At 44.7% G+C, this 14,894-nt stretch overlaps 1 protein-coding gene across 3 annotated transcripts in view; it reads right to left on the bottom strand.

The window, feature by feature from the left end:
• Positions 1-278: 278 nt before the first annotated feature.
• The window catches only part of LOC147879996 (uncharacterized), a 49,668-nt gene continuing 35,052 nt past the window's right edge, over positions 279-14,894 (bottom strand). For 2 of the 3 annotated variants that reach the window (XM_087371366.1, XM_087371365.1), the window contains exons 4-7: positions 13,931-14,027; positions 13,766-13,828; positions 810-910; positions 279-686 (exon numbers count right to left, since the gene is read on the bottom strand). In XM_087371366.1, the coding sequence (XP_087227492.1) occupies positions 512-686; positions 810-910; positions 13,766-13,828; positions 13,931-14,027 (436 nt within the window). In that variant the 3' untranslated portion in view covers positions 279-511. The remainder of the gene's footprint in view (positions 687-809; positions 911-13,765; positions 13,829-13,930; positions 14,028-14,894) is intronic. The other variant, XM_087371367.1, reaches the window with a different exon arrangement.

A 14,894-nucleotide genomic window follows, 5' to 3' on the forward strand; every position in this document is an offset into this window, starting at 1 on the left:
ATATTGGATCACAAAACATAAAGCTATACAGCAGGAAGGTAACAATGTGATTACTACACCATTATTCTTACACATCAGTACGATACACTATTAGTTCCTACAATGCGATTACTACACCATCAACTATACAGCAGGAAAGCCTACAATGCCATTACTACACCATTACTTCCTACACATCAGTGCTCGGCAGATTTACATTGTCACCTGGCAGAACAGAATCCTAATAAAGTAAAGACCACTAAAGAGGGCACCCGGTGCAGTTATCCAACAATCCAAAGAAAATTCCCCAAAGATTTTTCAAAACTCTCAGCAAAGGTAACCAAAGCTTGGCCACTCTCGATCCCTCATCAATGGATTACTAAGCCTGCTACATACTTACATGAGAAACCTTACAAATGTTGGAGAGTGAAGCTTCCAAGAAGTCAAGGCCTACTTTTATTAGCTTTTGGAGCAGCAGTTTTCCCCTATTTACTGGATAAGCCTCAAATTGATTGCAGCAGTTTTCCTCTATTTACTGGATAAGCCTCAAATTGATTGCAGCATTCAAACAAAAATCTCCCGTCTTCTCTCGCATTGCCCGCAGTGCCTCAAGTTTTGAAGTAAATCCCACAGCTATGTGAACTAAATTTGGTCGAATTTGAGGTGGTCGTCTATTGATATTTCTACTCTGAAGTTGGTTACTTGCACTGCAAGAAATCCAACATCACACATGAGCAAAACAAGAATCTTCAAACAATCATATGGGCATACATTCATCTCCCAGCCAAAACAATGCTATGAAGAAATCCAGAAATGATAGAGCAACATACACAGTGATGATGTGAATGCATCTTGCATCATAGCTGTATCCCTGGAAAAAACGCTCAACATCTTCTATGCTTGTGCTTGGAGGTACATTCCACATAATCAGCTGTCAAAATGGAGACATGATATTTTCAGGTTATATGAGAGCCACAGAACTTCCTATGTCAATACTCTTGACCCTTCTTAAAACAAAACATAAGTCAGGAAGTACCATAAGACAGAATAAGGAGCTTCCCAATCTCTGATTTTACAAGGATCTAGTAAGAGAGCATTGGGTAGGTGCGGTACAGTTCCAAAGCTATTAAGTGAAAGTAAGTATTTTACAGTTGATAAATGGCTTTTCACAAAGCTTAGACTGTACGTTTTACCTCTGCATAACATGAGTTACACCCTATAGCATTCTGATCACAAGCTTGACTCCGAGACCAGGGCTATCCTTGATTGACAACCAGACTCTGATACCAAGTCAGACACTCCCAATTTGTACCACTAGCTCAAAATGTTGGCTCTGATGCCATGTCAGAAAAGAAAGTTGCTTGCTGTAGCCAACTTGCACACAGCCGAAAACTTGGAGAGAGATCACACGATGTCACATCAAACACCAACTCACTCTGTGTGCATGCATGTATGGGAAGTGCACTGCAGACCTAGAGAGAGAGTACTCAGATGTATGACCATAGCAATATTGATGTAGAGAAACAAGTTCAAAAATAGCATACTATCACTGAGGTAAGTACCAGAAATGGTTCCATATGCTATACCTACTGAGGGAGACTCCTCTTCTCTGCCACGTGCCTTCCTGTAGGCTTCAGTAGCTACAGAAGATGAGTCCTCTGCTCACCCTCGTTGAACCACAATAGCACACTTCTACTGCAGTGTAGATCTGCCTCTTTGTGAGCCCCTGGAAGGACAAACCTTGGCAGACTGAACTGCCTGACCTGCTGGAAGAAATAAATCGCTGACCTGCCCCCATGGGGGGGACCCTTTTCTAGGGCACAATGACCTGGCTGACTGGCCCCCACAGACTGCCAATCCATCTGTCAGTCTGCTGCCACTGCCGACCAGTGTGCTGGGCCTCTAAACAGCCCCAGCCCTGGCTTATTTGCAGCTTGTATGTTGGTCCTTCTCCAGTCCTTTGGCCCCTTCCATGGGTATATGGATGGGTGTATCAAGCCCTTGTGTCAGCCATAAAACAGGGCAGAGTTGTCAGCCCTAAATGCTGATAAGGGTGGCCCATGTGGCTGCTGTAAAACGGACAGAAGAACTTATCTATGCTGCCCATGTGGCAGCCAGACTGCTGCCCACATGGCTTCCCTTCCCCTTTCATCCCATCCTATGCTGTATGTCATCCTCCCCCATGTCTTCATGTGGGGGCGCACACGTTGGGAGGTGACCAATCTATTCCAACATGCGGAGCTTCTTCATTACTTTTTGAGAATTACAGCCCTTTCAAAGAAGATGATTAAATTACTAAAAGTAAGAGATGAAAGCACTCTACTAGTACAATCACTCCATATCAGCCATATAAAAAATGTGTACATTAAGGAGAGCCATTCTTATGATATCCTAGTTAGAATACTTAAGTTATTTCTGTTTCATTGATATCAACCTCTAAACCTAGAGAACATTAAGAAATACTAGGATCTAAGAGATTGCAAAAACTTCCATTTACAATGTAATTATGTTCACAAAAGTAAGAAGAAGAAAGTCCTCCACTAAAGCTTGGAACGTCTCGACAAATAAGTCATCTATGTAGTATGAATCTCCTAGCCTAGCTAAGTTATCTTGAGAGAGAGTATCCAAATTCAGTATGCCACTAGGATTGTCTCTTGCACACCACTACTACAATGATGGGAGTCACCGTCTTGTCTCATCTACTCAAGCCATGGGCCAATATGTAGCTTTCAATGGGTAGCCAACCAAAAAAGAAAGAAATTGCGTTGCTTGGTGGATGCACCACATGCGAGTCCGAAAGGTAGGAGAAGATTTGGTAAGGGACAACTCTTGAAGCCAATGCTTCTCACAAGAGGGTGCCAATCCCACGATACAACCACCACCGCTCCCTCAGATCCTAGAGCAACCCCCCCTCCAAAAGATAAAGATGCCACTCGACAAGTGATGAATGTTGCCAAAGTGGGGATCCCATTCCCACCCTTGTTTACTAGCGAGGTGTCTACTTGGACACAATCCAAAAATGCTAATGTCGACTACATCTCGCTCACACACACTTACGGGAAAACCTATCACATAGAACTCACCCTTCCATCTTGCTTGAGATAAAATCCAAGGAACGGCCCCTCTCACCAATCAGCTGGAATGGCTGCATCAATCTCAAGGATGCCACCACTAGAACCTCTCCACTGCCCATGAGAGACATTGGGCTTGCTGTTCCAAGTCAATGCACAAACGATGTCTCCCCGCGTCAAAAGAATACACCCATCCTGCTTCCAAGTGATATCATTTGTTAGGCCGCATCTCGCCATCATGCAACTTGTGGATGCCAGCGGAAAGGCTTCCTCTCAATGTCTTCTTTGCACTATGGGAGAGCCTAGGAGAGGCCTAAATGGGGGCATTGCTGCATCAAGCTCCTCATCAAAGGTGAGCAATATCATGGTCTAAGGAAACCCATCTACGATGCCCCCTTGTACCCAAAGTGTTCCAAAGAATGTGTTGTTGTTTCAAGGGTTCCACGCATGGATTGAAGACACAAATGATGAACTTGCCTACTACGGCCCTGCTTTGCATCTTTGGATCATTGATCCTTAGCTCGCCCTTTGCTTGTACCTTGGCTTGAGTGTGGTGTGTTTGTCATTGGCATCTGTTGTTGGGATATCTCAAGGTGTATGCCCCAGGCACACCTTGGGTTCTATGTGTGTGTGCCAGAGGCACAGTTAGGTGCCCATAAGCACTGTTAGGTGGTAGATGCTACATAGGATGATTGAGAGATTCTAGGAGCTGATTGAGGAGATGATTGTGGAGCTCAGAGGTCATCAGTGATGTCATTGATCATGTAAGAGGTGCCTACATATGGACCTCACCTTTCTTCATTCCATAATCAAGCATTCTCATTTTGTGTTTACTTCATGCTTTCCCTTTAGTTCCTCAACATGGTATCAGAACCCTATGATCCTCCTTGAGCCCATTTGTGCCACATCATCTTCTTCTTCTCCATCTTCTTCTTCTTCTTCTTCATCTTCACTGTTTCTTCCCCTTCTTCCTAAAACTTGCTAGAGCTTGTTCTCCATCGTCGCTTCACCATTCTCCAAGTCCTTCTGGATGGAGATACCCCTCGTATGGGCGAACTTTCACCTGCAAGGAATTGAAGAAAGGTCGTCACTGCTGGTCGCCATTTCCCAAAAATCGTCGAAACTCTCTTCTGCATATTCTCTATTTCTACTCCACTTTTCTCTAATTCCTTTTAGGGGAAGCTTCTTCATACCTTGGGCTATCTTAAGTTGAAATTTGAGCAGCAATGGCTGCATATTCAAGGAGAAAACATGGAAAAACCAGTCGATCTTCAAGCCGCTAGCTATGGTGACGTGACGTGGAATTGCGCCTCTCCTCCTCAGTGGCTCTTCTTTGGTATATGAGCTTTGTTTCTACCTAGAAAGCCCTGTTTTCTTTGCTCTGAAGAAGGAGATACAAGCCCTTCAAGTTCAGGCCTCTGTTTTGGACAGTTTTGACAAGGTTGTGAGTTTAATGCTACATTAGATGCTACTTTAGCATTTCTGATGTTTTAAAGTGATGAATAGCTTCAGTACAACTATGGCTACAGCTTTTCTTTAAGTTGCTACACCTGGATTTGCTTGGAATGCTTTCATTTAGCCACCTCTATGAAGCATGCAAGTGAAAACATCATTTCCATTATGTTTTGTAGTATGGAAGTTGGTTGCAAGCCTTTGCTATTCTAAATGCTTGTATTTTGAAGCTCTTCAACTCTTTCTAGCCTTGTAAGAGAGTAGACACTGCCCATTCTGGGTTAGACCCTCTCATAGCTACCATCTTGAATATGGATAAGTTTAATGATAAAGGCTTTCACACATGGCAGATGAAGGTTAAGTTTGCATTGATGAGGGAAAACCTCTCGGGGCTTGTCAAACCGGCTTCAACTTCTTCTTCAATAGCCTCTGATGATGGAGAATCCTCAGCTCCGACACACCCGGCAAGAGATCCTGCTAGAGAGGAGAAAGCCTATGGCATCATTGCTCTTGCCTTAGGAGATGACTATATTCATCACATCTCTGACTTAGAGTCTCCTTCAAAAGCTTGACATTATTTTTGGTGCTAGCTCTCACATCTCAAAATTGTCACTTAAGATTGCTTTCTTTGAATTGAAGATGGTTAGTGACACTCCTTTGGCTGCCCATGTCAATCTTATGCGGAGTCTCATGACTCAACTTGCTTCTATCAACTCTCCAATCACTACAGATGATGCAATGGCAGTGTTGCTCAAAAGTATGCCTGAAGATTATGATCATGTTCTTACCACTTTGAAAAATCTTCCTAATCCTAATCTTGAAGGTCTTATTTCTGCTCTTCAAGAAGAAGAAAGGCACATGGAACTCCGGAGAGACAATGACACAACCTACCAGAGAGGCAATGACACAGCCTATGCCATAAAAATTTAAAAGGGCAAGTTTTCACCTTGCAAACATTGTGGGAAGACTAATCACCTCTCAAAAGACTGCTTCAAGATCAATCCATGCAAACACTGTGGCAAAAACAATCACCATGAAAGGTATTGTAGAGCCAAAACGGAAGCAACTACAAAGTCAGAAACTGCCAATCTACTTTCATTTGATGAGTCTCCACATGATAAAGATTATGCTTTTTGAACCATCTCCATATATGCTCCAAATCTCTCTTTTTATGTTGAGTCAAGGTACTCAGCCTGGATAGTCCTCCAAAATGAATGAAATAAACTATTGTGTTCTTTGTAAACACCTCTGATCACCATATGATGTAGGCCATGTGTATGTGTTTTGCTCCATGGTACCTCCTGCAGACATTGTGTGCATCTACAGATAACCATTGGAAGGTCTTATGTATCCCTTTTGTTTACCTCACACCCTTGGGAACCCTTGCTAGCATGAGAACCTAGCCATACATTAATCCTTGACCACCATGAGATGGCATGAGAAACTATGAGACTAGATGAATCCTTGACATAGCCTTAGGCATTCCCTTGAGGGGGGGCTTGTTGGGATATCTCAAGGTGTATGCCCCAGGCACACCTTGGGTTCTATGTGTGTGTGCTAGAGGCACAGTTAGGTGCCCATAAGCACTGTAATGTGGTAGATGCCACATAGGATGATTGAGAGATTCTAGGAGCTGATTGAGGAGATGATTGTGAAGCTCAGAGGTCATCAGTGATGTCAGTGATCATGTAAGAGGTGCCTACATATGGACCTCACCTTTCTTCATTCCATAATCAAGCATTCTCATTTTGTGTTCACTTCATGCTTTCCCTTTAGTTCCTCAACATCTGCAGCCCGTCGCATGGCTTCCTTGCTGGCAGCTCTGCAACCCAATCCAACAGCAGAATAGCAAAACAGTAGTAGAGCCGCTGCACAGTCAGCAGCAACAGTGTACAACAGTTGTACAGACTGTACGGCAGCATGCAGACAGGTACAGACAGCTGCAGACAGACACAGACAGGTGCAGAACACTGGCACAGGAGCTGATATCAGCAGCCACATCAGCCCTGACAGGTCAGTTGGCAAGTCAGTGTAGACAACAGTTGGGGATGTAGCAAGTCAGCTAGTCTGTGACGGTCGAATGCCATCTTTCTATAAAGGGAGGCCATTTTGCCTCCTTCCATTATGAGCTAGCACACTTGCAGTCTAGCAGGTTCACGGACAGCGGTTGTATCACTATAGCCTCAGCCACTCTAGCAAGCAACAAATGTAGTAGCTCGTTCAATTCCACAGGTAGCAACAGCCCATGGACCAGAAGCAGCATCTAGCCCTTGAGAATTAGCAGCCTCACAGCTTCAGTAGACCCGAGTTCTAGAGCAGCATCCAATGCAGTCCCCATAGCTTCTCCATTGACCCTCTTCTCATGAGCCCAGTCCCCACAGTTAGCCTCAGACCTGGACCCGCAAGAATAGCCTCAACCATGAGCAACCTCAGCATAGCACTTCAATGGGGACCAAGATTTATGCCACCTCATTGCAGGACCGACAGTTGTACAAAGGGGTATTCTAAAGATTACCACGCCCGAATCCAAAGAGTTAAAATAAATGTTAGCATTAACCTTGAGTATTTAGATGTCTCTATGCAAGACCTCTCTCTCTCTCTCTCTCTCTCTCATTCATCATGGATGATCTGGAGTAAGCCCTCAGTCCCCCATCAAATAGTATAGGCCGAGTTCACCATGACACCTCTCCAGGTTGACACCCTTTTCAAACAGTGACTTTCCTCCAAAGAGTATGGGCCTTACCTCATTGGAGATAACTGAGGCTAGCACTAGATTCATTCATATGTTTAGCAAAGAGTGGGGCCGACGCGGTTTGGTACGCACGTGTATCCTCATGATTTGTCAGTCACAGTATCCAGATGGACCGGCTTTACCCCCTTCTAGTACAATATGGATGCACCTCCCAAGTCGATCCCTTGAGATGACATTAACCATATCTTACAGTTAGACCTCCTCCAATTACTGTACATCAAGGTCTTGGGGGAGGGGGGGGACCAAAGCATGAGGAGTTTTCCAAGCAGAGAAACAAAGGAAAGGCTGAGATGAAAGAATGGAAAGTGGTCAGTAAGGACAAAGCAGCACCAACAAAGAAAGTTTGTTTCTGATGCCTTGAAGGAAGAGAAGAGAAGAAATAGTAAAGCGCTAAATGTCCTCCTCATTAGAGGCCTCACAGTTGTGAACACTACAATGGCAGATGTTGAAGCTTTGATCACTAAGATGGGGGTCAACCTTACCATCGAGGCCACTTGGAGGGTAGGAAAGGATGATGCACCAACGAGACCTCTGATTGTGAGATTTCGGACACTAGCAGACGGGTCTACCTTCATGAGTATAGGGCAACTCTGAAGAGGACTAGAACATATTTGGATGATGATCTCACGCTCTTACAACAACAGCACAGAAGAGAGGGGATGACTCGAGTGCTAGCTGCGAGGCAAAGGAAAATGGGCTGTATATCGGGCTGGTAAGGTAATCATTCAAGAGAGGGCAGAAAGAGGTGGAGGAGATACATGCATGACGGTGTCAGGCCTTTGAGACAAAGACACAGGGCAGATTGAATATGGCTGTCTAGATTGTAATGGCACCCTCTAGTCCGATGCGGGTGACTTTTCAGAGACATATACAGATAAAGACATTATTTTCTACACCGAGACACATGAGAGCCCAGAGAGAGGGCTGCCCACAATGACAGGATACACCTGGGAGTTCACTCATAGGAGAGAATTGAGGAGAGACAGTGGGGTATGAGGCTCTGGAGGCGTGGCTATCCTTTTCAAAACACACTTGAGACCACTCATATCTATGGTACAAAGAGAGGAGCATGCACGTCATATGTGGATACGAGTCCATCTGCCACATGCCCAACCGATCTTCATTGCAGTGTGCTACTTCCCCCCAGACACGTTATCATATGCCCATGAAGTCACTACAAAGGGACACATCCCATTTGAGACAATACGTGATGACATCACAGTTTTCCAGGCCTCTGCATGGTATCTATCCTCTCCTCCACTGTTGGTCCATCACATGGGGCTGTTGCCACCACGTGGTGTACATCGACAAGCTCCTTACGGAGTTGTGTGATGTCCTGGCAAAGGCTATAAATAAACCTCTACTACTCAACCCCCTGCATGCGGAGATTATGAACCTCCATGAGGATGACATCCATGGGGACTAAAGAGCTGTTATGGCTGGTATGTGTCGAGGAGGAGAGCAGAGAGCTTGGTGTGGGAGGATGAGAGCTCAAAAGTGTGTGGGCAGGTCATGAAACAGGATTGGGTGACAAGTATAGGAGATAGGGGAAAGGGGGTGGAAATGACAAGGGGATGGGAGGGAGGGGAAACATCTAAGCCAAGGCTAGAGCCATGGTGCTTAGCAGGAACCATATTGTCCTCGGATCTTGAGGGGGGCATCTGAATGAACCGAAGATTGGTACCACAATTGCTTGAGAAAGTTGGTGTATTCATGATCGTGGATGGTGGTACGATGGATATTTGATACTATTTGGATTGTACCTGTGTTTTGAGATGGCTTACCTTCATGGAGTTGGACCTAGAGGAACAACCCTTTTGCACACCCTTGGCCCTCCATTTGAGCTTCCAGTCCTTAAATGCAGAGATTGGTGGCCCTTTGGGCTGCCACAAAAGAAGGAACCCTTTCTGCTGCCCATGTGGCACCCTCAGTCCTTCCTGTACTGATCCATCTACCCACAATTCAAGTGTTAAGCCCCTAAGCTCTCCTCACTTGGGGGCTTACAGGTAGGGCATTGACACTATACTTCGAGCAGCCCCTCTCAATGACACACCGTGGGGTCAATATCCACTTTGTCAAAAGAATCGCTCCATCAGCTCCTTTGCAGAAGCTCTCACAAATAAGTCAAGAACGTCTTCATCACCTCCAGTGTCTATAGGAACTTCTCAGCATCGTTCACAGACGATCCGATCCAATTGGGAACATTGGTACACTTACTGGTCCAAGTCATGAACAACCGGGAGTCTTCAGTATCCCACCAACAGATTCATCAAATCGTCCCCCTTGGAGATAGTAGGAGAGTTAGCCCTCTAAGGTACCCAAGATCCGAGGTCTGTTTCAACCCAACATAAAACTGGCACCATCTGTGTCCTGCTCCTTGATTCCCAGCACAATGGTATCCTAGTGGATGGTCCACATTGATCCTCACTGGGTAGGAATCCCTCTCTCTGTCTCTGGAAGATCATAATCACCCACACGTTCTCCACCAGTACACTCCTCCTTTGATCTCTCAGATCCCACATCTCTACCATAAAAGCTTTGACAATATCATCATTATGGTCCTTCCAATGTCCTCCAACTGGGCTTGCTTGGAGAAGCCTCGTCACCACTACACTGATCACAACTCAAACTTGTCGAATTCTTTGCCACTAACCTCAACGATAATTGTTGGGGAACTGAAGGGAAAGCATGAAGTGAACACAAAATGAGAATGCTTGCTTATAGAATGAAGAAAGGTCAGGTCCTTATGTAAGCACCTCTTACATGATCACTGACATCACTGATGACCTGAGCTCCACAATCATCTCCTCAATCTGCTCCTAGATTATCTCAATCATCCTATGTGGCATCTACCACCACCTAACAATGCTTATGGGCACCTAACTGTGCCTCTAGCACATACACACATAGAAACCAAGGTGTGCCTAGGGCATACACCTTGAGATATCCCATCATACTGAAGGAAAAGCATGAAGTGAACACAAAATGAGAATGCTTGCTTATAGAATGAAGAAAGGTGAGGTCCTTATGTAGGCACCTCTTACATGATCACTGACATCACTGATGACCTCTGAGCTCCACAATCATCTCCTCAATCTGCTCCTAGATTCTCTCAATCATCCTATGTGGCATCTACCACCACCTAACAGTGCTTATGGGCACCTAACTGTGCCTCTAGCACACACACACATAGAAACCAAGGTGTGCCTGGGGCATACACCTTGAGATATCCCATCATACCCCCCCTCAAGGGAATGCCTCAGGCTATGTCAAGGATACATCTAGTCTCATAGTTTCTCATGCCATCTCATGGTGGTCAAGGATAAATCTATGGCTAGGTTCTCATGCTAGCAAGGGATTCCCAAGGGTGTGAAGTAAACAAAAGGGATACAAAAGGCCTTCCAATGGCTATCTCCCCTACATGTACATGCACACAATGTCTGCAGGAGGTACCATGGAGCAAAACACATACACATGGCCTACATCATATGGTGACCAGAGGTGTTTACAAAACACAATAGTTTATTTCATTCATTTTGGAGGACTATCTAAGCTGAGTTCCTTGACTCAACATAAAAAAGGAAGATCTGGAGCATATATGGAGATGATTCAAAAAGCATAATCTTCATAGGATGCCTCATCTTATGGAGGCACATTAACTGAAAGTAGATTGGCAGTTTCTGACTTTGTAGTTGCTTCCTTTTTTGCTCTACAAAACTTTTCATGGTGATTGTTTTTGCCACAGTGTTTGCATGGATTGATCTTGAAGCAGTCTTTTGAGAGGTGATTAATCTTTCCACGTTGTTTGCAAGGTGAAAACTTGTCCTTTTGGATTTTTATGGCATAGGTTGTGTCATTGCCTCTCCGGAGTTCCATGTGCCTTTCTTCTTCTTGAAGAGCAGAAATAAGGCCTTCAAGATTAGGATTACGAAGATTTTTCAAAGTGGTAACAACATGATCATAATCTTCAGGCATACTCTTGAGCAACACTGCCATTGCATTATCTGTAGTGATTGGAGAGTTGATAGAAGCAAGTTGAGTCATGAGACTCCGCATATGATTGACATGGGCAGCCAAAGGAGTGCCACTAGCCATCTTCAATTCAAAGAATGCAATCTTAAGTGACAATTTTGAGATGTGAGAGCTAGCACCAAAAATAATATCAAGCTTTTGCCAAGCTTCAAAAGGAGACTCCAAATCAAAAATGTGATGAATATAGTCATCTCCTAAGGCAAGAGCAATGATGCCATAGGCTTTCTCCTCTCTAACAGGATCTCTTGCCGGGTGTGTTGGAGCTAAGGATTCTCCAGCATTAGAGGCTGTTGAAGAAGAAGTTGAAGCCGGTTTGACAAGCCCCCAGAGGTTTTCCCTCCTCAATGCAAACTTAACCTTCATCTGCCATGTGTGAAAGCCTTTACCATTGAACTTATCCATATTCAAGATGGTAGCCATGAGAGGGTCTAACCCAGAATGGGCAGTGTCTACTCTCTTACAAGGCTAGAAAGAGTTGAAGAGCTTCAAAATACAAGCATTTAGAGTAGCAAAGGCTTGCAACCAAATTCCATGCTACAAAACATAATGGAAATGATGTTTTCATTTGCATGCTTCATAGAGGTGGCTAAATGAAAGCATTCCAAGCAAATCCAGGTGTAGCAACTTAAAGCAAAGCTGTAGCCACAGTTGTACTGATGCTATTCAACACTTTAAAACATCAGAAATGCTAAAGTAGCATCTAATGTAGCATCAAACACACAACCTTGTCAAAACTGTCTAAAACAGAGGCCTGAACTTGGAGGGCTTGTATCTCACTCTTCAAAGCAAAGAAAACAGGGCTTTCTGAAGCAAAAGAAAGCTCATATACCAAAGAAGATCCAGCACAGAGATTGGGTGAAATGGTGCACTGTTTTTCCCGGGGGAGTTGCTGCAGGCTGAGTCTGTGTTTTGACGTTTTCTCCTTCGTTACTAAACCAAATGGGCTACAAAGTGACTCAAAATGTTCGTCTTGAGGTCGCCCATCTACTCCTAAGAGGGCTTGAGCAATGGTGCAGTAGGCAGGGAGTATTCTGCAACAAAAAAAATCCGCTATTTGGGGAATGGCGACCAACAGCGACGTCTTTTCTTCAATTCCTTGAAGGTGAAGGTTCGCCCATTCGAGAGGTATCTCCAGCAGGAAGGGCTTGGGAATGGCGGAGAAACGAGGAAGAACAAGCTCTAGCAAGATTTGGGAAGAAGTGGTGAAGATGAAGAAGAAGAAGATGGAGAAGAAGAAGATGATGTGGCACAAATGGGCTCAAGGAGGGTCAAAGGGCTCTGATACCATGTTGGGGAACTGAAGGGAAAGCATGAAGTGAACACAAAATGAGAATGCTTGCTTAAAGAATGAAGAAAGGTGAGGTCCTTATGTAGGCACCTCTTACATGATCTCTGACATCACTGATGAGACCTCTGAGCTTCACAATCATCTCCTCAATCTGCTCCTAGATTCTCTCAATCATCCTATGTGGCATCTACCACCACCTAACAGTGCTTATGGGCACCTAACTGTGCCTCTAGCACACACACATAGAAACCAAGGTGTGCCTGGGGCATACACCTTGAGATATCCCATCAATAATCTTGGGAGGCTTTCAAAATTCATTCTCTATACAACTGAGAATTCTCCTGCACAAACAACCATCCCAAAGGAATCTACTGAAATCTCCAATAAAACATAAAGAGGATACATACCCTAGAAGCTCAGTTTGATTGGAGCAAGCCAAGCACCTCCTAGAAGTACTCTCTTCTGACATGCCTTTGTGTAAGTCTGTAATCATGCTCACCTCGGTGACTTCAAGCTCCATTTTTTAGTGAGCTCCTCCACTCCCTCGCATTATTTGGATCTACTACAATTGAGATATTCCCCATGGCTTCCCACACATCGACAAATTTCAGCTCAATGCGTTCTGTTGCCTCCAGATTTCCTTGGCCCTGGGTAGACCATGAGGCTGCCCCAAATCAACCCAAGAAGAATGGTATGTTGTTGCGCACGTGACAGCCAACTTTGCTGCCTACATGGCAGCCTCTCTCAATCCCTCCCTCCTATAGGGTCTTACTCCCCCCGTCCTCCTAACATGGGGGTTGCAGCTGGGGAGTTGACCTCTACATTCTAACACAAAGGACTTATTTGCTAGCATGCCTCACATTACATTGAGATCATATGGGAATGAAGGAGCACCTGCTCCTAACCTAAAGCCACACGTTAGCTCTGCCCTACTCTACCATTTGGCAATTCCTATTTGATTATCTTATGGGTCACTATACATCTCACACAATCTTTTGTAACCGCTTCTTGTAAATCAAAGTATCAAAGAGTACTAGCACATGAGTTGAGTGGGCAGCGCTTGTTCCAGTCAACCAAGATATAACTTCATTTTATATCAAAAGCCAGGTGTCATTCACTGAGCTTTTTCAAGAAAAGGTGGAAGTCTTTGGGATGCAGAATAGAATCATACACATGCAAACAAAGTCCTACCGTTTGACCTCGTGGAGAATCTTTTAGAGCTGCATCAACAAAAGTCCATGGCATTGGAGCTGACTGCAAGACATGACAATTCCAGATGTAAGAAAACTAATGAAGCAAAGAAAAATGGAAAAGATAATGCATGAATCAAAAGTACCAAAAGAAGAAATCATTTACCACTTCTGCCCTCAACATCCGACAGCCCAGACGAACCCTCTCCTGCAAGCGCTTCATAAGTTGCCTCTGGGTTGCAATTGAGTCAACTTCAAGCTGCCTGCAAATTCCATAATTATGGTAGCTTGCTGTCATCTGGACGGATGTTACAGTCTAAGAGGCTAGAGCTTGTGCTTTACGTATACCTTCATAAAACTAAAATACATCCAATCTTACAAATCAACATTTTTATAGAACAAGTGACAGCACAAAAGAAAGAAGGGAGGCTAGAGCTTGTGCTTTACAATCTGAATGAAGTGGGAATTGTTTACCTTACTATTTCAAAAGAAAGGAACCTTCTATTAATGCTTGAAAATTTTCATACAAGAAGCAGCCCCGAAGGTGGTGAGTATGGAAAAAACCGGAAAAGGCTGAAAGAAAAACCGGCCTGCTGTTTCAGAGAAAACCAGCTCACTGCCTAGGGGATCTCTAAAACTGGGGCTAACAACCAAGTGGGGGGACTATACAGCCAACGAATCCCTCACGGAGTGAAGATGTAGAAAACACCTACAGGCCAAGCCTTGCAGAAACAAGCACGCCTCTCGATAGTCGCCTTGGAGCCTGGAGTCCCGCGCTCCCAAGTGGACCGTAGAGTGTAAATGATATCCTGCCATATGGCAACTAGGGTAGCCGCGGGTAGAGCCGGGTGCTCACCCATCACAAGACTGCAGCGAGCCACCCAAATGTTCCAAGCTGTGATGTTGGCTTCCACCTCCCAGACACTCTCCTCCTTAGGAGAAGGAGGAGCTAGACTGTCAGGGGGGAGTGCCTCGTGGAGTGCGATCCTCTGGATGCTCTGACCCTATATCCGATAGGCTGGGGAGATCTCATCAATCTGAAACGCGTGTCCTCCCTCTGTCAACCAAGCCACCATCCCCCAGGTGTAGTCTCTATGAAGACTCTGCATACGTGTCATGATCTTGAGGGC

Source organism: Dipteris shenzhenensis, chromosome 33 (assembly GCF_047967505.1).
Source record: "Dipteris shenzhenensis isolate YYH24624 ecotype China chromosome 33, Dip_SZ_1.0, whole genome shotgun sequence".
NCBI classification, from domain to species: Eukaryota; Viridiplantae; Streptophyta; class Polypodiopsida; order Gleicheniales; family Dipteridaceae; genus Dipteris; species Dipteris shenzhenensis.